At 33.5% G+C, this 23,157-nt stretch overlaps 3 protein-coding genes across 8 annotated transcripts; 1 reads left to right on the top strand and 2 right to left on the bottom strand.

Annotated features, from left to right (window-relative positions):
- Positions 1 to 2,767: 2,767 nt before the first annotated feature.
- On the bottom strand, positions 2,768 to 4,865 carry LOC111307898 (P-loop containing nucleoside triphosphate hydrolases superfamily protein). The gene is made up of 2 exons (XM_022906221.2): positions 3,858 to 4,865; positions 2,768 to 3,103 (listed from the first exon to the last, which is right to left on the bottom strand). Exon 1 carries the CDS (start codon positions 4,723 to 4,725, stop codon positions 3,898 to 3,900), a length of 828 nt encoding a protein of 275 aa, XP_022761956.2. The 5' UTR covers positions 4,726 to 4,865; the 3' UTR covers positions 2,768 to 3,103; positions 3,858 to 3,897.
- A 4,188-nt stretch (positions 4,866 to 9,053) lies between these two features.
- Positions 9,054 to 13,795, top strand: LOC111307897 (BTB/POZ and MATH domain-containing protein 2-like). The gene is made up of 4 exons (XM_022906218.2): positions 9,054 to 10,026; positions 10,961 to 11,309; positions 12,576 to 12,852; positions 13,427 to 13,795. The coding sequence occupies exons 1-4, from the start codon at positions 9,608 to 9,610 to the stop codon at positions 13,606 to 13,608; spliced, it is 1,227 nt and encodes a 408-aa protein (XP_022761953.1). The 5' UTR covers positions 9,054 to 9,607; the 3' UTR covers positions 13,609 to 13,795.
- Positions 13,796 to 14,574: 779 nt separating this feature from the next.
- Positions 14,575 to 22,719, bottom strand: LOC111307896 (mitogen-activated protein kinase 16-like). Of its 6 annotated transcripts, none has more exons than XM_022906215.2 (10): positions 21,968 to 22,719; positions 20,551 to 20,959; positions 20,264 to 20,391; positions 20,097 to 20,156; positions 17,806 to 17,955; positions 17,578 to 17,733; positions 17,284 to 17,495; positions 16,489 to 16,590; positions 16,065 to 16,225; positions 14,575 to 15,275 (listed from the first exon to the last, which is right to left on the bottom strand). In XM_022906215.2, the coding sequence occupies exons 1-10, from the start codon at positions 21,989 to 21,991 to the stop codon at positions 14,986 to 14,988; spliced, it is 1,692 nt and encodes a 563-aa protein (XP_022761950.2). In that variant the 5' UTR covers positions 21,992 to 22,719; the 3' UTR covers positions 14,575 to 14,985. The 6 variants fall into 6 exon arrangements, with proteins under 6 accessions (XP_022761950.2, XP_022761951.2, XP_089607529.1 ...); XM_022906216.2 differs by having other exon boundaries at positions 14,575 to 15,272; XM_089751403.1 differs by having other exon boundaries at positions 20,551 to 20,638.
- Between the last annotated feature and the right edge of the window lie 438 nt (positions 22,720 to 23,157).

Here is a 23,157-nt window from a genome sequence, read left to right as displayed (position 1 = left end):
AGTTTCTTATTATCATTTATTAACTAAAACTTATTTACTGTGTGATTGTGACAATTTGGTTGGTCGTAGCTTGCAGGGATTGGTTGCAGAAATAGTTTTATTGTGTCAAGTTAAAGAGTGTAATGGGACCCAACGCCTCGCTTCTAATCCCTTTAACTGCACGTATGCATTAGCATTACTCTTCCATGATCTGGCATAGTCTTTGACAGAGAATTATTGAACTGAATTTCTTGTTTCAAGTGCGTGAATGTTTTCGGCAAATTAAACAATTGACGTCTTATTATTATTATCTCAATCTTTGTCATTCCTTTTGCGTATGGCCACGATGATCGGCAGATTTATTTATTTGGATTTATTTATTGTCTTCCAACTCTTTCGAAGTCTCGTAGCTTTCGCTTTTTGGTATTCAAGTCATGGTTTTGCATAAAACCAAACTAGCGAACATAGCGCGGATTATAACTCCTGAACCAGTCATCGACGGCCATTCTTGGTGTTCAGTGGAACGTTGGCCCAGAATGGAAACAATTAAACAACACATATGTCCCCCGAAAGATATTAGTAGCATGTTGGAAAAACTCAATGCCTGATTCAGATGAAAAACAAAACTTCAATCATAAATAACTGCCATTCAATAGAAAGGAGACATTTTAGAGGAGTGAGTAACTACCACTCCAAAATCCTCTAAGAGGCCAACGGAAGAGGGTGGGATAGTTGGTAAAATTCAAATATTTAGCTTAAAAGCCTTTAATTTCAGTCTCGTTGCCAACAATTCTTTTTGGTGAATAATTTATAAATCTAATGTAAATTCTCTCTCAGATCTCAAATCTATTTTGATCCGAGATTGAGGAAACCTCTTACCTTAAGTTTCTTTTTCCTTTTTTTAAATCCTCTTAAGAGATTTAGACAAAAGTAAGAGGACAATAAAGACAAAGTATAACCAAAAGGCTAATTGCACGCATACAACGAGAGATTAGTACAAGCTCCATTGCCATCCTGTCCTGTGTTGCTGCAAAGAATTGTCAAGAGGTAATTTCCTACAATACTAAAGGGCACAACTTGTGAAACTTCTTAGGCAAAAGCTAAGAAACTTGATGACATCTCATAGTTTAAGAAAATTTGACCTGCCACAATAACTGCTAAGGAGCTGCAGAATAGATCAATGAGTTGGAAGCTAAAAGTTGTGAGCATAAAGGGAACATCTCAAATGATACTGAACCAAATGAGCTTTTGAATAACAAAAGGTTGAGATAGTTGAAGGTTGAAAAGGAATTCCAGTGTTTAGAGACAAGGAACAGAGAACTGCAGAAAATGGTATTACCGTTGGCAAGAGGTAAATTACAAAAATTGTAAACAGGCAATTTGCATAAAAATGGTATGGAAATGGAAGAAGCACAGGACTCGATTAACCATGCCAACAAGAAGTGTGAACAAGGAAGAACATGACAGCTTTTTATCAACAATCTGGATAAGTTTTTCTCAACGGAAAAGTTTGCTACTTTTATACCCATTGATGATGAGATGCTAGTTTGGACAAGATTTGAAAGAGAATAAAAAGGAATATTTGTTTGTCACCAATGTTGAAGTCCAAATCACCAAAATCTAAATGCAGTACTTCAACCATGGGATCTCTGGCACGTGGAAACATTGCTTACACCTTGTATGTTCAAGAAAACTTCCAATCCACTAAATCAAAAATCAACAATTCAGTCCAACTGCGGTCTTTTAATTCAGTCCAAGTACAGTCTTATGTCTCAAGACTCAAGCCTGAGGTAGAAAATGGGCAGGGTGAAAGTTCAGGAGCATTCTTCATTGATCCAAAGTGACAAAACAATTCAGGAAATCAAGATGCATACAGGAGATAACATTTGTGTTGACATCACCGTTCCCTCATCTAAACACCACTAATTTGGGGCCATTCAGAATGAATGTGATAAGCAACCATATGAGAATATGGTAGAACACATGATAATCAACTACTTTTATTTTTGCTGCTGAGTGCAAGAAACAAGTAGTTTTTTACTTAAGCAAGTGGAAAAGGGATGTGAAAATTGCATTGTTGATACAATCACTGGAAATACTGTTCAAACAAGGAAAAAGATTAAAAGCTGACCAAGGCAAGCAATTCATGGAGAGAAAAACCAACCCAGGCAACTGACAACACAAGTAGGTGAAAGGAAATCAGGATGTAGACTGGCTTCAGTTTGAGTTATTGTGCAATTCTAACAAGGGTAGGGTCAAGTGGAAAGGGTACAAAAATGAAGGGTCTTGTTGTCCTTGTTGATAGGACACCGATACGTCATATGAAGTTGGGATTGCAAAGGAGCATCTTCCTAGTCTTGCAGAGTTGATTATCTAATTCTCATCTTTCTTTATTGTTTGGAGTTCTTGTGCTTGGCATTCTGATGCTTTTTAGTTGTTTTTTCTTCACTGGTGTACTAATGACTTTTGCTGATTTCTTCATGAAACCTTCTTGATTCATTACCAGATAAAAAAGGGGAAATGAAAGAAAGAAAGAAAGAAAACAGCCAGAAGACAAGCAGAAGCAATTTACAGAAACATGACAAAAATGGCTCCATAACCCTAAACTGTGGAATCCAAAGGGTTAAGATTAAAGTGAACACTCCCTAAGATAGATTGAATTTGATTGACTTGAAATACTTGATTCAATAACCTACACCATTTTATGTTTCAAAAATGTGCTGCCTTTAGAAAGTTGTACCCATTAATACATGATTAAGCTGATAGAAAATAAATTGAGGAAAAGTACTAAGAAATAGACACAGCAGATTCATTTAAAGATTGACGGGTACATCAATCAACTTTTTTCTTTTTCCAAATAAAATTTTAAAGACACATTCAGTGAATGCAAAGCAATTCAAGTCCACTAAGAAATTCACCCCATAAACAGCCATGTAAAGCCAACTCTTCATACTAAATAAACCTTCTAAAACCTTGTATTTGAACTTTTAAATCAATGCTGCTACAAAGATATTCTTAATCCAGAAGAGGACAGCCAAATATAACTCCAACACAATTGAAGTATGGTGTTTATAAAATGAAAAAGGTCAAGTTTTGTTCCCACTTGAGCAGCAGTATTAGGACCCTGCAAATACCAATGTTATCACTAGAGGAGCTTGGTTTATCCACCACAGTATTCACTGACCTTGATTATCTAAATTACACATGTGATTATCACAAAAGAACATCCCTCCAACATTTTCAAAAGATAAACCCTACCTCAGCAAGAGCACACTTAAGAACTAAGCAGTTCAGAAATCCAAAAAGGAGAAAAATGGGAAAATAAAACCATAAAAGAGCAAGTACACTAATATCAACTAATATACAACATAACATATGAAAAGTTCTGGTTAAGCACTTAAAAACCCAGATAAGTCAAGTTAGCAAATACAAATAGGGCACTTTTTCCCTTAGCATAAACTTCAGATGGAACTGTGATAACAAGGTTTCCAAGGGTACGTTAAGCGGAATGCTAAAACTAAAACTTTAGACAGTTTTCTTCCAGATGTAACTACGATGAAACCAAATTATCAATTGCTCTCTGTGGCAATGCTATTAAATTTATAGTATTCATCATATGAAAACAAGCATATGAGATAAAATAAGTCCTAATGAGTAGCTCTAGCCTAAAATGCAAATCCTTACAACGTCATAAGCTCATGACCCAAGACCTGCTTAAATGCATGAACATCTTGCACCCCAACAATTTTGATTTCAGCATGAACTTTGAAAAACCGTAATAATCCCTAATATGATATCATCATGAAACAATTAACAACTCTTTCATTCAAATTAACAGTTCCTAATAACACAAAATTCGACAAGAAACCAAAAACTACCTCAAAAAACCAAACTGAAGAACCCTCCACGAGCAAAATCTCAAATGAATGGCCTTCTCTGCCTGACCTTAGCCTTCTCAGCATCAATGATAGAACTCACCAAATTCACAGCCTCCTCAAGCTTCCCTTGAGCATTAACAACAACATAATCAAATCTCCTGACAAACTTTACCTCTTCTCTAGCAGTAGCAATCCTGACAAGCAATTCCTCCTTACTCTCAGTCTTCCTCTCAATCAGCCTCTCCACAAGTGCCAACTCACTCTCAGCCACCAAAAATATAAAGACACCAGAATCCCCAAGAATCTTCCTCAATGTTTCAGCCCCTTGAATATCCACTCTCAACACAATATCACAGCCTTTTCCAATAAAATCTATTATTTGCTTCTTAGGTATTCCTTTGTAATCACCATAAACTAAAGCATACTCCAAAAGCTCATCTTTTTCAACCATTGATAAAAACTCTTCCTTTGACACAAAATAGTAATCTTTGCCATTAACTTCACCAGGCCTCATATCTCTACTCGTAGCAGTAACAACAAAATGAAGATTTTCTCTAACTTCTCTTAGTCTTTTGATAACTGCATCTTTGCCTACCCCACTTGGACCACTTATAACAATGATTAAAGGATTTGGGGTGGGGCAAATAGAGTCAGAGCTAAAAGAAGAGCCTAGAGAAGACTCCAAAGCATGAAGTAACTCTGGTTTTGATGCTTTGTCAAGGGAAGGAAAGGAATGGAAATTTTGGGTACCAGCCATTTTGATGGTTGAAGTGAAAAAGAAGCCTCTGGGAAGAGTTTGGGGTTTTTTGGGTAGAAGAATTGAAAGGGGTTTGGGATGAAAGAGAGTTGTACAGAGTCTCCGAAACATGAGGGAATTTGGTTTAGTTGAGATCCAAGAGACGGTAGATGAGAAAATCAAAAACAGGTTTTTGTTGCTACTCTATTCGGCTGTTTTGTGGTTTGGACTTTGGACTAGTTTGGGCGTTTCAGGGATTTGGTCCGCTTGACCGAGTTTCGGGGTTTTTTTTTTTTTTATTATTTTTTCTTTCCCTGAGACTGTTGAATGAGGATTGCAAATGTGTTTGGTTTAAACAAGATTTATGATTAGTTTAACATTGATACTGAAAAGTACTTTTTTGCGTTTTAAATTTGTTTTTATCTGATTTTAGTGTTAAATAATAGAAATATATTTTTTATTTAAAAATTTAGTTTATAAACTCAAATAAAAAATTTAAAGAAATGCTTTTGCCATCTATGTTAATTTTTTCAATAAAATAAACCTATTATACCCATATATTTAAATTTTTATTATTCTATGTATTTTTTAGATATTTTAATTTATTATATCACTTTTTTATAATAATACTTCAACAATAACAAATTAAGTCTTATATTTTATAACTTTAAAATTAACTGTATGAAAGGCCAAAAAAATCATGTTAAGTCATAGTTTTAAATCTTCTTGCACTACTTATTTCCATTAAAAATGATATTTTCATCTATTTTCTTATCTCTCATATCATTTCTTATTATTTGCATGTACGTCTTTTGTAATCTATCTTTAGAGTTTAGTCTTTTCTAAATTTAAAAGCTCATTTCTCCTAACTAGTGTATAGATAGACTTACATTTCACATGTCCACACCATTTTCAATGGCTTTCTTTCATTTTTTTCCCAATTTGAACTACCTTTAATTTTTCTCAAATCTCTTCATTTTTAATTTTATCTCTTCTAATCTTATCATACATCCATCTAAGTATTATCATCTCAACTAGCTTATTTTTTCTCATGTTATTTCTTAATAGCCCAACAATCAATCCCATATAAAAATGCAAGCCTTACAATTATTTTATATAACTTTGCCTTTAACTTTAAAGACATGTTGCAACTATACAACACACATAAGCACTTTGCCACTTTATTCATCCTATTTGAATCCTATGATTTATATTGCTTTCTATCCTAATATCATTTTGAATAATTGATCCCAAACATAAAAAATGACTCTTCTTTGATACTACTTCACCATCAAACTTAATCACACTAGCACTTATTTCTCTAACACTATTAAATTTATATTTCATATATTCAATTTTAAATTTACTCAATTAAAGCCTTGAAACTCCACCATATTCTTCTATAATTCTAATTTTGCATTAAGATCATTATTAGTTTCAACAACTAAGACTACATCATCAATAAAATAACATGCACCATTGCACCTTATCTTGGATATGTCTAATGAGCTCATCCAAAACTAATGCAAACAGAAATGGATTTAGTGTTGAACCTTGATGCAATCCTGAAATGATAAAAAGCTATTAGTCAAGCTCCTAAACGTCTTCACATTCGTTACAACATCTTAATACATATCTTTAACTATGTTAATATACTTTAAACGAACTATTTTCTTAATTAAGACCTATCAAAACACTTTTCAGAGAACTCTATTGTATACTTTTTTTAAATCGATAAATATTATATCTTTTTTTCTCATCCGAAAATTTTACAATAACAGCCTCAATAAGTGAATTTCTTTTATTGCATAGCATCATAGCATAAGCCCAGATTGATTTTCAGAAATAGTAATCTCATATCGTAACTTACATTCAACTACTTTCTCCTAAAGTTTCATAATATGAATCATAAGCTTTATTCCTCAATAGTTTGAACAATTTTGTATATCACATTTATTCTTATATAAAGGCACTAAAATATTCTTCCTCCGTTCCTTTGGCATCTTTTGAATATGCCAAATTTTATTTAAAAGATCTATTAAACATTCTATTCCTATTTCACCTAAGCATTTCAAAATTTCAATTGAGATTCCATCTGGTCCTATAGCTTTCTTCATTTTCATCCTTCTCAAAGCCTTTTTAAGCTCATACTTTTTAATATTATGTTTAAACACAATTTATATCATTAAAAGGTATGTTAAGCTCACATATATCATATTCAAAATTACCACTAAAAAGATTATCAAAATAATCTCCCCACCACTTCTTAATCTCTACATTCTTTACTAATACTCTTTCGTCACACTTTTGATGCATCTTACACTATTTAGATCTTTACTCTTCTTATCCTTTATCTGAGCAATTTAAACAACTATTTCTCTCCATCTTTTATCTTTAGTTTTTTGTATAATTCCTAATGGGCCATAGTATTTGAATCTCGAATAACCTTTTTGACTTTTTTTTTACTTGTCTTATGCTTCAAATAACTCGTCCTGTCCCTATTACTTTTTAAATTCTTATAACACTCATGTTTAGCTTTAATTATCATTTTCGTATCCTTATTTTATCACTAAAATTTTTTTCCTAACGGTGTATAACCCTTAGATTTGCCAAGTGTCTCTCTAACAACCATTTGAATTCTAGTAGAAATTTTCTTTTACATCACTTCTACATCTTTATTAGGCTTCCGATTAACCTCTTTTACTAGTTTATCTCCAAAAGCTAACATTTTATCCTCTTTCAAGTTTCATTACTTAATATATGATTTTATGACTCTGATGTATCCTTTTTGACCCTAAAAGATGACAGATATTTAGAACTAGTAGTCTCTATTGTATTGTCACATTCTTACTCAATATAACCTGTAATCCTTACAACTACTTCTATTCTCTTTCTCATAAAAAAGAAATCAACTTTATTAGCATTTAATCCACTTATAAAAGTCATCAAATGTGATTTTCCTTTCCTAAAATATGGATTTAATATAATTAGGTCAAATGTAGTAGTAAACTTTAGAATAATCCTTGATTTTGTTTCTTTCTCCAAAGCCATATTTTCTATACACCTTTTCAAAGTCACTACAATACTTGCTTATTTAACCATTCATGTCTCCTCTAATAAATAATTTTTCTCCATTTGGTATGGCTTTCATTACCTCAACTAAATCTTTTTAAAATTTTTGCTTACTCATTTTATCTAAACCTATTTATGAGCATAAACACTAATGACATTAACGATTTTTTCTCCTAATATAAATTTAAAATGTAAAATTCTATCTCTATTTTTTTTAACCTTAACCACATCATCCTTTAAATTCTTTTCTACAATTATCTCTTCTTCATTTCTATTCTTTTCCTTACTTATGTATCAAAGCTTAGAGCCCTATATTTTTATCTCTCTAGCCTTTTTTCCTACTTATTTAGTTTTTTGAAAATACATAACAGTAATTCTTCTTCTACTTATGATCTCTCCTATCTTTACTAATTTATCAGTTAATGATCCTATATTTTCAAGTAGCTAAATATAACTTATTGTCATGAACTAGTTTTTTTACTCATGTTTGTTTATTAAAACAATAGAACCCTTATATAATTGACACCATATTCAAGCAGCAATATGGTGTGTTATTTTTGGACAATGGCTTAACAACCTTTGCCCATTTAACACTACACCCAAATTTTGATGTAACGCGAACAAATCTTATTTTGATATCTTATTATGGTTTGATTATATTTTTGCTAACCGTCATCCTATCACAACCTTATTTGCTTTATATGAGCTTGAGACCAATAGCATATAAATGAAGTTATTTTTTTATAATAATACTAAATACTTAAAATTTTAAATATATAATTTTTTATTATATTTTTAAAAATATTTTTATAGTAATAACAATATTAAATTAAATCATAATATAATTTTTAAGTTGAAAATAAAGTTTTGTTAATGAATGTTAATGCCACTCTTTTCAGCAAATTAATTATTATTTTAATATAACAATAATTTTATAAGTAATAATTTAATTGATTTTAAAAAATATTTTTAAGACACATGTTAACAAAATCCTTAATATTCGCGTTTCATTTAAAAACTAAATAAAAAAAATTATTTTGAAATGGATTCAATTTTAACTTGTAAGTGTCATTATTTTTTAATTAATTGATATATTATCAAAATTAATTTTTAAAAATTTTGGGATCCATATAATTTATGTGATTCATATTTTTTCAACTAAGTAAATATAAAAATTCAAAAGTTGGTTACAAATTAAAAAACAAAAAGTTGTAACCAATGACTACCGACCCAACAGCAATAGCAATTGGAGTTGGAATTACCACCGCCTTTCCCCGAAAACTGACAAAACCCAACTTGGTAAGTTATCTCTTTCTTTTTCTTTCGGAAATTCGGAAACTTCAAAGGTTCCTTCCATTATTTGAACCTTTATCACACCTTTTTCACGCGAGGTTTATCTTTGTTCGCCGTCACGCTTAATCAATATCAAAAACAGCTTTCGCCACCTCTGCCAACACCCCCCCCCCCCCCTCCAACCCCCCTTCTCAATTTCCAATTTGCATGTTTTATCAATCTTGTCCCTAAATTTCCATACCAATTTTCTCAATCTCCAAATTTCAAGTTTCAATTTTTTTGATTTCATCCATCGCCACAACTGCCTCTTGATAAAATTCCCTAATTCTCTTCCGGTTTCGAAACTTCTCTCAAATTAGGGTTCTCAAGCTTTGATCCAAATTTACGAAAATTCCATCAACAAAACCCTAATTCACTTCCTACCCATTTCAATTCCAATCAAAACAAGAAATACCCATTTCCTCGATTTCTAATAAAACAATCGCCTTAAAAAATCTCACTCACCCTTCCCAAAAACCCCTCCTGATTTTCATTCCCAATCAACCCAAAAGAATTGTAAAAATTCACCAATTACCCATTTCATTTTCGTTGTCAACCAAAATAACAATACCCAGATCGTCAAAATCTCAAATTTATCCTTCCACAGTTGATGGGCACAATTAGCTTTCACAGAGAACTCCCTAAACCTTCAACTTCTTCTTCTCCTACTTCTTCTTCAACCTCCTCGACGTCTCGAACCGAGACGGTGAATGGGTCCCACCAGTTCAAGATCAAGGGCTACTCCCTTGCCAAGGGCATGGGAGTGGGCAAATACATAGCTTCAGATACTTTTATGGTGGGCGGCTATGAATGGGCCATTTATTTTTACCCGGATGGCAAGAGTGCTGAAGATAATGCTTCCTATGTTTCGCTTTTTATTGCTCTGGCTAGTGAAGGAACCGATGTAAGAGCGCTTTTTGAGTTGACCCTTTTGGACCAGAGTGGGAAAGGTCATCACAAAGTGCATAGCCATTTTGGGAGGATGCTTGAGAGCGGGCCATATACACTTAAGTATCGTGGGAGCATGTGGTGAGTTTTTTATGTTTCTTCTACGTTTTACAACTACTTTTATTGCCTTTTTCTTGGATTGAATTTCTGACTTGATAGTTAGAATTGAGAACGGAAAATTAGAAGTAGATAATTATTGTTGAAATGTTCATTTGGGTTGAGTTACTTGCTTTCTTGGTTACATTCTAGAACGAGAGTTATGGAAGTTCGATGTCAATTTATGGGTTTTCTTGGGAAATCAAATGAGTACGTGCTGAGATTTTTTTCTGTTTCTTTGCATTGTGAAACTACTTTTATTGTTTTTATTTTTGTGTTGAAAGCCAGATATTCGAAATGGAAACTGGAAATAGATGATTGGTGTTATTTGAAATGAAGTTACGCAAGATTTAGAAATTGACATTGAACTTTTATGGTTTGCTTCACATATAGGATGGTATAATAACAAATAAATTTATGTACCCTTTGGTTGTTATACTTCATGGAAAGTGATTGTGCATTTGGATACAAAAGAAAATACTAGTACTTTCAAAGAATCAAAATGCATGAGTGATGTGTTTTTACCCCTTTTTATTCACCTTTTTTCAGCAATTTTATCTTATAGGGTTTCCTGCTGGTTTCTTTCATCAATATTAGAATCTATGTAACATTAGATCTGCAGGTTAAAACTCATTAATTTTTAAATGCACATTGGTCTTTGCTAAAACCACTGATATGTTCATTAATCAAATGTTTATCAGTGCGTTCACCTGTTAATGGCCTGATGTCTGATTGATTCTGCAGTGTGGGAAATTTATGGAAATTCTTTGCTGAACCAGTAAAAAATCTATAATCAAACTGTCTTTTTCTATCTTGTTATTATGGTCTATGCTAGGAACTCTGTAGTTAATATTAATGCCTCTTCAGTATCATTTTGTGTGAAAACATCATTAAATGGCTGCCATGTTCTGTGTTGCAGGGGTTATAAACGCTTTTTCAAAAGAACTCTTCTGGAGACATCAGACTACCTTAAAGATGATTGCCTCTCAATTAGCTGTTGTGTTGGTGTAGTTAAGTCACATACAGAGGGACCTAAAATTTATTCCATTTTGGTGCCACCTTCTGATCTTGGTCATCATTTTGGGAGGCTATTAGAAAGTGGAAAGGGAGCTGATGTGAAATTTGAAGTTGAAGGGGAAATATTTGATGCCCACAAGTTGGTTCTCGCAGCTCGTTCACCTGTATTCAGGGCACAACTTTTTGGTCCATTGAAGGATCGAAACACACAATGCATTAGAGTAGAAGATATGGAAGCCCCTGTTTTCAAGGTTCTCCCCCTCTCTTGGCCTAGTCTTATTTTCACATTTTTCCTTTCATCCCTGTTATCTGGCCTATTGAGCAAGCTCATAATATTACTCAAAACTAGATCTAATTTTCAACAATACCAGATGCTTAGGATTTTATAGGTATCGAAGCTCCACTTAGCTCTGTTCCTTGAGATAATTTTGCTTCTGTACATTTGCCTTTCATTCTTCTGTTTTCTATGTTTTGAATTAAGGTGTTGAAGAGGTTACTGTTCTCTAGCTCTTTTGGTAGCTCTGTGATGGTAAATAAATATCAAGTTAGATTTGAATGTAAATGAAGGATATGATTAATATCAGCACCTAATATGCAACCAAAAAAAAAAGAAAGAGTTTTTGCAAGATTTTTTTTTAACTCGGCTACTTTTGTCTGTATTTTCATCAAACGTTTCTAGTTACTACAAAATTTATATGTAGATGGTAAGGTTAAGGCACATTAAAATGCTCTTAGGTGCCATTGCTAGTGAGTTCTTAATAGAGTTCCCCGTAAACTTGTACGTCAAAGTTAAGCTTTATGAACTTCATTTTCTTCAGCACAAACTGAATGGTAATTGGTATCAAGAAAGAGAAGGCTGTTTTTGTTGGTGTTAATGTCTTAATGTGAATTGTGCTTGAGGGAATAGTTTTATGGTATTTTCTTTTCTGGTTCAGGGATTGTGATCCCGGGTGAGATTTGTCTTTCTGTTGGCATATCATAAATCTCAATGCTATGTTAAGTGTTTTGACAAAATTTCTCAGCTGTCTGCAGAAGTGCTTCAGCTAGATGCATTGAGGATGGTGCCTTTGGATGAGTAAATCCAGCTGTTTCTCTTGTAACATCAGCATCAAATGTCCTAAGTGTTAGATATTTCCTCTGCATTAATATCTATTTTAATTCCTAAATGCTGCTTAGCGTGCATGGTAGTGGATAAAATGCAATGAAACATATTTTAGTAACTGTGAAACTTTATACAGATGACATCATGCGTTTTACTTGGGTGAACATGGAGTTGGAATACTGAAGCTGATTTCATCAGCAGGTCCATGCTATGAGATTCTTGGCTCTGCTTACCTGTTGCCTTATCATGAATCAATATTTTAACTTTTTTTGTTTTGATTAAACACATTAACGTAGCATTTTCCGTTCTTTTAGATTTTTCTAGGCATAAAACCTGCAGTCTTTTGTGAGGATTCCCAAGGTGACTTCGTAAGCTTTCTTGAATATAACTTATTACCATGGTTGGATGTTTGCAGACATTGCTCCATTTCATTTACTGGGATGCCCTACCAGACATGGAAGAGCTTGTGGGTTCAACCTCTAAATGTTTTTCTACACACGTGGCTCAGCATCTGCTTGCAGCTGCTGACCGTTATGCACTTGAGAGATTAAGATTGCTCTGCGAGGCCAAACTTTGTGAGGGTGTTGCAATAAACACAGTTGCAACTACATTAGCCTTGGCAGAACAGCACAACTGTTTGCATTTGAAAGCTGTATGTCTAAAATTCATTGCATTGCCGGAAAATTTAAAAGGTAGGACTGTGAAATCGATTCTATTTTAGATTCACTAATAATATGCTTGGAGAATGTCTCTTCATAATCGGAACGCACAATAATTTCACCTCATTATGCCATATGCTAATTTTACCCTCTAAGCTACTTTCCACAGTGCATTATTCCCCAATATATGGAGCAGCATCACATTGCTTTTTAGTGAATAAAAAAGAATCCCTTTGGCGTACAATTTTAACTGTTAAATGTGAAGTAGGTAAATATGGCTGCGTCACTGCTGCACTTCTATCAGGCTTTGTTTGATAGAAAGCATGGAAAGGAGTAAAGATGAAAATTTTTTTAATCCAATGGCAACCACTTTCTTATTTTGTAACTTAACCATTGGATTAACAATCTTTCCATCCTTAGCTCTTTTCATCTATCCTAGCACATGAAGCCTTAATGTGCAGAATGAGATTGATGTTCTGGATTGCATAGATCTTGAATTCCTTGCGACCTATTGAGTTTATCTCCAAAAAGAGGAACCCTTTTTAATTTATTTTTATATTTTCTTAAGAGATTGTAAGGAATGACAAACTTGTTGCATTGATTTCAGCTGTGATGCAAACGGATGGATTTGATTATCTGAAGGAAAGCTGTCCTGGTGTTCTTACTGAACTGCTGCAATATGTTGCGAGAATCGGGGAGCATTCTGTTATTGCTTGTGGATATGGAAAAGAAACATCGTTAGATGGTTGTGATGTTAATGACCGGCGGGTGAAACCAAGACTACAGTGATTTAGGGAATAACATATAGCTCAGCCGTTTTTTTTTTTTTTTTTCGGAAATGAACATATAGCTCATCCTATGATCAGTAAGAAAACTAATAAAAGTGAGCTTAGATAGCATCAGGCATTTTTGGGTTGTACTAATATTGACTACTTATGAAAAATTTAAGCTCAATGGCTGATTTGTTTGTCATTCAGTTTTTTGAGTTTGTACAAGATTAGATGCCATAATTCATGCTTTTATGCAGATTCAGATCAATGTGGAGTAGGTCTTATGGAGCAACTCATTGGGAAGATTAACTAAGAATCTAAGATCAAATAATAAGCCCCACTATGATTGGCACATGAGATTAGTGTTTGAGGGATTTGAGACATACCCTAAACGAGCTGAACGGAATAACATATAATCCCGTATAAATATGTTCGACTTCATTTATGATTTGCTTATTGTAAATGTATACTTTTCCTGTCATTAATGGTAGCACACAAAAAAAATACCCGAGCTTCTTTACTCTTTTGTCATTAGAAGTGCACAACTATGGAATTATGTGCCGGTATCACAACATACCAAGAAACAGGCACCCCTTCATTTCTAACACACACAACGCTGTTTAATATAAATACATGTAAAACACGAACCGTAATTGTGTCGACGCATTAAACACTAAATATTTATACATATATATATATATTTTATGTTTACCAAACCTATATAAGATTTTTTTATCAATTTTAAACTATTACTTTCATATTTTTTTTCTATATTTTTATGTCAGTGTTATCTCGAGTGTTAATTGACAGGTCTTTCTAAAAGCAATTGTAACAGTGTAATAGGGTTTGCAACACGAACAGAAGCAATGTAGGTTTCTGCTTCAAGACCAAATATTAGATAACAATCAACTTATTTTCTTAATCAAAACGCTTGTTTAAGTTAAAAAGGAAATAAATAACAGCCCTTACTTTAGGTACAACAGGGTAAGCAGAAGGATATAACAATAAAATCATCATAATTGAAAGCCAAGTTTGAGGGCTAAGGGTGTTACATTCACTTTATAAAGAATGAGAACATAAGTAGAACTACTTCATGAGTTACAAAGTTCACTTTGCCTTTTCCTCGATTGTGTGACTTCACAAATCTTATATCGTCCCTGACCAGGATCACAAAACCATGAGGTGAAGGATAGTAGCCACTGTTTAACCTATCTTTCAAATTAGTTCTTTAAATTACAACTCATAGCTATACTTGTAGTTTGTCTGATCTTCTTTAACCAGCTCTGCTGGAGAAAGGATGATATCACTTCACCCGATGACTCCCAACTGTCAGAACACCAATTCGGGATTAAATTCTGACCAGTATTTGGTTAGCCGTTGGCAGTTGATATTTAGGTCAATACCACTGACTTCCAGATCCACCTTGTGCAGCAGCAACTTTCCTAGCCATGTACTGGGGTTTTGGCTGCAATCCATTTGAACCTTCAACTACTTCATCTTCTCCCCTATCATTTTTACAGACTGGATTTCTTCGTGGATATGAACAGTTTGAGGCAGTATATTGATTTGGAACTGTTGGATTCCTAACCATTCTTCGTTGTTCAAGAGTCTCAGCCGCTGCAGCTGCCCCACAATTGTTGTAACGCAATACAGATCCAACTACTTTCCCAGGTCTGGCACCACCTGCTGCATTCATTATGATGAAGTTGGTAGTGTAAAATAGTACAAGATAAGTTACTAGGAGCAGATGCAGTGTTTGGGAGATGGAACAGTAAAGAGATGAGCAGTTTATATAGACTTTAAAGTCCATGGCAGCAGCACCCAGTAAATTAGTAGGATATTTACTTTCTTTCCATCGGGTCATTTTAATGCATGAAATTGTACATGCATAATAAACAAAATAATGCCTTAAATGTTACATGTTAGAGTTGTAACAATCATACTTCTGTCACAACTTTATGCTGGGTCTTTTTAAAAAAAAAAAAAAATCCTTTTGTCCTACAAGTTAAACAAATTAAGCATTAATAAAACACCAATGAATTAGGATAAAAGAAACTTTCAGTTAAAGATAACATGCTCATAACCCCTGGTCTGTATGACCTCAAAGAAATACACCACCTTACACTTGCCAGACAAATGAAATCCATTTGGAACATCAAATATTAAACACATTAAGGTCTTGAACACAACTACATTACACATTTAAAATCAAATTATTCATCCATATTACTTTGCTATGTTAAAGTGAAAAATTAATGCAGAAGCTATTTCTATCCAGAGATTTAGATGAAATAAAGATAAGAAGGCCTCTAAAATCAGATGCATGATAGTTCTTGTAACCATTTACCAGCATCAGTGAGACACAAGCATACAAATAAATACAGAGGGAGAGATATTAACTTAGAGAAAAAGAACAATAATAAATTAGGGGAATGATAACACCAATCTATATCTATTGAGAAAAAACATCCATACCTTGGATGCTTTGAGGAACTTGAAGGGGAAGCCTTGACATAGGGATCCCACAGCTTCTCTCTGTTGGGGGTCTCTCAGTCTCCTTGATGGAACATTTAGATAAGTTATCTGTCACATCTGTTGAGTTTTGCAATGAATTATCTGAATATAATACACATGGCCTGCACACATTTTCATCAGGGTACCGGTCAGCATAAAAAAATGGTGAAAATGTATATTTTACTTCCTATGAAGATTATAGCTTTGGATGGATTGGTTTCAATGGGTGTTCATTTTACTTCTTATAATGGGCTTGTGTATTTTCTCCTATTAATAAAATTATCTCGCCTTCCAAAAAAAAAATGGTGAAAATGTATAATTTTTAGCACCTGGGAGGCAACCCAGGATATGTTCAGCAGCATCTCAAATTAATTGATAACAGTACCTTGGCAAAGATGCATGCTGTCTCTCAGGTGGAGCTGCAGTTGTACCATTTCCATAGTGCTCCTCGAGGAAAGCAAACTGCTTCTTGAAATGGTCAACCGCACTGCATTCAGAAACACACGAGTAACAGCCTATTCAGTTAGGAGATTCAGAATTTTATAACATCATATCTTTTGACCTAGATGCGTAAAACCAACACAGCACTGGCAGAGTCTCCTATTTCAGTTAAAATCTGATGTCTAGCCTTCAAGCACAGCTCAAATTTACAGGAATATTTACAGAAGGAGGTATTTCAAAGGCAGGAAACTTATTTTGATTCTGGGATATGGCTGGCATACTTACAGCTTCATCCAAATGAGTGGAATCAGCTATCATCAATGGAGGTTTCGTATTCATTTCATGCCTATAATGGCTACAGTTCTATTTGGAAGAAAAATCAACAACCTACCATAGATGAGCACCAAATGTCAAAGGCAGAAGTCTATTGATTCCAGACTTGGATGGCACAAACATATAGCTTCATATCAACAAGTCAAATCAGCAAACCATTAATGAAGGTTCTTTAATCATTTCATGCCTATAATGGCTAAAGTTCTCTTTTAAAGAGAATCCACATCAAGCAACAAAAATCTCTTAAAACTAAAGGACAAGGGAAAGACCGCATTCATAGTAGAACAAATAAATTATGGCTGGTTGGAAAAAATGTCAAGGATAGAACCCAAAAACGAATAACGGTTTGATATGATGACATGTAGTCAAAGATGCCAGAAAAATAATTGTTAATTTAGAACAATACCTTGGATACATGAAGCCAGTTGGCTCTGATCCTTCCAAATACTCTTTCAACATTTTAGGATGGTACTCAAGAATTTCACGATATATGAGCTCCCTAACATCTTCCTTTGTAATCCTACGTCTCTCAAACTCAAATTCCATCTTGGTAACTGGTTGAGCAGAAGGCTCCCTTTCAACTTTGGCCAAGCCCTTAAAATATGCATCAGCAAGGGCCTACCAGCAAGGAACAAAATATCCGTGTTAGCAGGAGATTATACATTGTAAAAAAAGTAGATGAAAAGTAACAAACATAGACCTCTTCAGCAGTAGGTCGATCCTTGTGTTCAAATGCAAGCATCCTTTCTAACAAACGAAGTGCAAGAGGATCTGCATTAGGGAACTTCTGGGAGAAAGGAATGGGCTTTTTCTTTCGCATGCTGCTCAAGTATCTCCGAGCCTTCTCATTACGTACCTGCTCAGATGATATCCATATTTTGGCTTAACATGGAACACCATAAACAAATGCAAATGGTTGTTAACATACCCTAGCAATGGCTTCAGCAGATGGCGTTCCCAAAAGATCAGTCATCAGATCCAATTGATGGACAACATTTTTTCCAGGAAACAGAGGTTTCCCTGTTAAAAGTTCGGCAAAGATGCAACCAATGCTCCATATATCTATTGCTGGGGTATACTGAAAACAAGAAAAAAAAATGTAAAACTAGAGGTGAACATAAAAGTTCAGACACATTTAAAGAAAACAAAACACCATTTAATGGTAATAGACACTAGAAATGTGCAACTAGAGAAATAAAATAAGAGGAAAAACTTCCTATAGCCAGAGCATCTGCAGAGGCCAACTACTGCTTGTTGCACAAAGAATAAAAAACATTAAAACCATAGCTTCGGCAAAAGTGAGTGGTCAGACTGCCAAATTGTGCTTCCATGGGAAACAGACAAACACATTCAATGATGTATTCACGAGAAAGACTACATATTCCTTTTATAAAATCAATTGAATAAAGTCAGATACAGGAATTAAAGTTGTGGTCGCAGCCACGTTTTTGGTCACGTCGCATTTATTGCGGTTGTGAATGTAACGGATAAAATAGCAGTAGTTGTGCTAATTGTGGTCGTGATTTTTTTTCTATTTTACACAACTTATTATAAATGAACTAAATAATTATTATAATCATAATAACATTTATTTATGATACTTAAAGTAATTTATCACATTTTAATTCTTTCATTTATATGTTAAAATAAAATTTTTAGTTACAACTCATAAATTAATAAGTATATCTAACATGTTCATTAATATATTCATGAATTTTATAGACATGAATGTTATAAATACATATTTAATCTTATTAGGAAGAATGATGATGAACATTAAAATTTTCTTTTATAAGATATGATTATTGGGGTAAGTGATTAAAATATAATTCCTTGAACATAGGTACTTGTATTATACCATTAAATCAAATACACAAGTGTAACATTTTAAATAATTAATTAACAAAAATAATGTAATAGTTAGCAACATAACGATAACCAAACTTATAAAAAAAAATTCAATTAACAAAAACGTTAATAAAATCAAAATTATATAACAAATTTAATTCTTTTAAATTAAATGATAATACATATATTAAGCTATAAAAAAGATTAAATTAACTAATTAAGACCTAACATCCTTCTTAAAATTTCATCTAAATCACTAAAAATTTCCCCGATATCCATTTCCCATCCATAATTACTTTTCCCTCCAATCATTTCACCTAAACCCAAAAATAATAATAATAATAATAAATTTTAATCTTTAAAACCACGTGACATCAGTATTAGCCTTCACTTTGTAAACCAAATTCTCAGTAAATTCCAAACCCGTTTTCTTCTCTTCTCGCCACAAGTAGAGCATGATCTTCAGCCTTCCAAATCCCCATCCCATTTTCCTCTGTTTCTCGTTCCTCCTTGCAACAGATTCATCAAACACAACCAACCACACTTATGTCTTGCTCAGATCCTCATTGCCTCTCCTTCAAGAGATTTTAAATTGACATGTCTCATTCATCTATCCCTCTCAAGAGTCAAATTTGGTGAAGATAACACAGAGCACAGCCTAAAGTTGATGGGTATGAAGGCTATATGAGAGCTGTTTCTTCAAACCATCCACAACTCAAATTTTAAAAAATGGGTACTTGTTTTTTTACCATGAATTAATTTCTTATTTTACTTGGATAGAGGCTTAAATTTGTTGGATTTAGATTTAATTGTTTGAAGTTAGGGTCGGTTTTCCTCTCTAGTTTGATTTTGTTTATTGAGTGATTTGATTAGGAAAATATGAAAAGCGGCTTTAACGTCCCATTAAAACCGGTATCGGCTGTTATGCCGCTATTTGTGGCCCCAAAGCTCCACTATGAGTTTGATTGCCATTCACAACCCCATTGTGGGTAAATAGCGGTGGCAGAGGATGCCGCTATCTCTAAATAGCAGCCGTTACACTGCAACGCCGATGCTATTTGAAACCCTGGTGAGATATGCACATCGTAGATTTATCTATAATGTGCTTTCTTGCCAGCTGCATGAGATATTAACAAGAGAATTGCTCATCTTACAAATAAGAGGTGCTAAACCCTAATTCCATATGTGGCAACCATACAAATTAAACTGAACAATGCAAAGCAGGTTTTTTTTCTTTGGTGAGGGGAGGGGAGAGAGAGAGGAAAGTGAACACCCTTGTAACAAATGAAATCAAAATCCCACATCAACCAACAAGAATAAAGATAAAAGAGAGAGACAAGATCAAGCTACTTTCAATCAAAATTTTCGCACCTTTGAGAAAAAGGATCCACACAATTCAGGAGCCCTATACCATCTTGTTGCAACATAGTCCTGAAAAGAAAGCAGTAGAAAATATTCCATTTTGAACCAAGAAACAAACTTCTGCAAATTATATATAAACTATTTCCTGAATGCAACATCATGTAAAGAGAACTTACTGTCCAGAATATCGCAGTCGGAGTATCATTAAAAGCTACTCTTGCAAGACCAAAGTCACAGATCTTCAGTTTGCAATCAGCATTAGCTAAGATATTTTTGGGCTTTAGATCCCGGTGAAAAACATTTGCTACAGGAACAAAAATGATTAAAAGAAGAATCATCAGAAATGAAACAATCAATAAGAACTTGAAATTGCATCAATATCTATGCACTTCAAAACATCATCTACTTTCAAACAAGTCAATCAATCAACAGTCTATAGTCGAAATTGTTACAAGAGAATAACCTGTGTGAATGTATTTCAGGCCTCGAAGAAGCTGATAAAGAAAAAACTGGTAGTGTTCTGGGGTCAAATCATCATTTGCTTTGATAACCTGGTGTAAATCAGATTCCATAAGTTCAAATACCACGTAGATATCTTTAAATTCCCTTCTCGAAGGAGGCAACAAGATGTGCTTGATCTCAACAATGTCTGGATGACGTAGGAGCCTGAGAAGTTTAATCTCTCGGAGGATCCGGGTGGCATCAGACACATGTTCAAATATATCATTTATTTTCTTAATTGCAACCTTTTCTCCAGTATGTGTGTCATACGCAGAACAAACAACACCATAGCTTCCTTTACCAATAACTTCCTCTATCCTATACCTGCTCCCCTCACCATATTCGGTGAAAAAATCTACATCCACAGCTGACTGCATAGTAAAGGCATTTTGTATTATCAATGTTACAACCAAGGTTTACATCTTATGAATAGCATGTTCCACATAAAATACAAGAAGACGAAGATTTTGTAATGTCCTATGCCAACACATTGGGACTACAACATACAAACATGATTGCTAACTCAATAGAGTAAGAGTACAATTCCACACACCTACACATTTGGCAATCAATTAAGGCCATATGGTAAAAACACTGCGTTATCACTTGTAAAAGTTCATAACTTTATCCCAAGTGAATCAAATACATGTATATTGCAATTATTACTCTATGTCCTATACCAAACACAATGACTAAGTCAAAAGTACAGAAAAAGAAAATCTAACGTCAGAAGCTTAGCCCTAGATAAAGTGAAACTGACACATTCAGACTGAGAATAATAAAAATTAATATAAAAATTATTTCAAAGAACAACAAAATTACTCCCTTGCAAGAAATTTTATTTCTACACCAAGGACACTTCAAGAATTTACGAAAATCAGAAGCCAATAAATAATAAACAAAATGAAAACTATAACATATAATAGTGTTAGTCAACCTCCAGACCATTAAACCAAACAACCAACCACCACAAGTGCCAGCTACAACGTCAACAAGAATAACAGTAATCCTAAGCCACCTATAACATCCAAAATTAAAACAGAGACAAGCAACAATCTGTGTACAAGACAGGCATTGCTTTAGTGGAACATCCCATAAGGCTTAGAAGACGAAACATGAAACAGGACAAGCTGTTCCTTCCCATCCAGATACAGAGCTGTATCGGCAATCAAGACAGTACTCAATGCAACTTAAAATACAAAAATTACAAGGATCAAAAGGGACAGATTCATTGACCAATAATCCAAGCAAGCCTACTATTGTTTATTCCAATTAACTCAAAACAGGATATTCAAAAAAAAAAAAAACGAAATCAAATCTCACGTCATTAGATCTTATATTTATACAAGTAAATATCAAAACTAAAGAAAAAAAGTTACCTTTCTTCTCTGATCAGGCTGCATCTTAGCATCAAAACATTGGAAAGAAAACAATTGGCATCTAACAGGGAACACCAAAACTAAGAGGAGAAAACAATTTCACTTTGCACTTAAAACCCAAGTCAAAAGATCACAAAAAATTAAAATTTCAGTAATGCCAAGATCAAATTCCTAAAAAAAAAAAAAAAAGAGAAAAATACCCAGATTTCAAAACTGTTCAAAAAAGGAAAAACTTTCACCAAAACAGCAAGATCAACAATCAAAACAACCTTATCAAAACCCCCAAAGAAATGGTTTGAGAGCAACAGTTCAAGTTCAAAAGAAACAGCCAACGTTAGCTAGTTCAAAATTTTGAGGCTAAAGTTAACAACTTTGCTAATAACATAGAATATAATTGAGAAACAAAAAATTCGATTTTTTTTCAAACACCATAAGGCCAAAAGATTTTGGCTTTTGGCGGATGAGCCTAAAAAATAATTGAGCTAGAAAAGGAGAGTCTCTTGGAGAATCTATAGAAGGCGATTAACACTATAAAAGCAAGAAAAAATAAATAAATTATTATGTTTGCAGAAGATGGATAAAGATTGGGTTTTTCTTTTTTATTTTGAAGAGAGGAATGAAAGGCTTTTTGGGTTTGTGGAAATGCTTTTGGATCTTATGTGAAACGGATAAAAAAAGGGACAGCTAGACAGATCAAAGAAGAGGAAATGGAAATCAAGGGTGGTGTGCTTCAAGTTGAAGACCTTCTGTATGAAAGAAAGTAAAGGGCCCAACTGGAATTATATAATTATAAAAATTTAAAGTGGAATTGAAAACGATAGCATAATCATTTTTGTATGAAATGACATTTTTGCCACTCAAACTTAGCTCATATTTTCAATTTGTTTTTGCAATAATTAATTTTTTTTAATTACTATGTTCCACTTTATTGAATATTGACTTGTTTTTGCTTAATTTTTCACCCAAAAATGAGCTTGTTAATAGCTAATGGTATGATTGATTGGGGTTCAGATAAGGTTGAAAACTATTTAACGGGCAAAATAATGGATATGAATCAATCTAGTTTCTTTTTTTTTTTTTTTTTTAACAAAAAGGATCATTGATATGATTAGGGCCTTGAGATTTGGGATTTAAGATACTTATTATATGAATTTAATTTAATTTTATATTAAAATTTATTTAAATATATG

This window comes from Durio zibethinus, chromosome 22 (genome assembly GCF_047325235.1).
Source record: "Durio zibethinus cultivar Kanyao isolate XHJ-2024 chromosome 22, ASM4732523v1, whole genome shotgun sequence".
NCBI lineage: Eukaryota > Viridiplantae > Streptophyta > Magnoliopsida > Malvales > Malvaceae > Durio > Durio zibethinus.
This window is presented reverse-complemented; position numbering and strand designations above follow the sequence as displayed.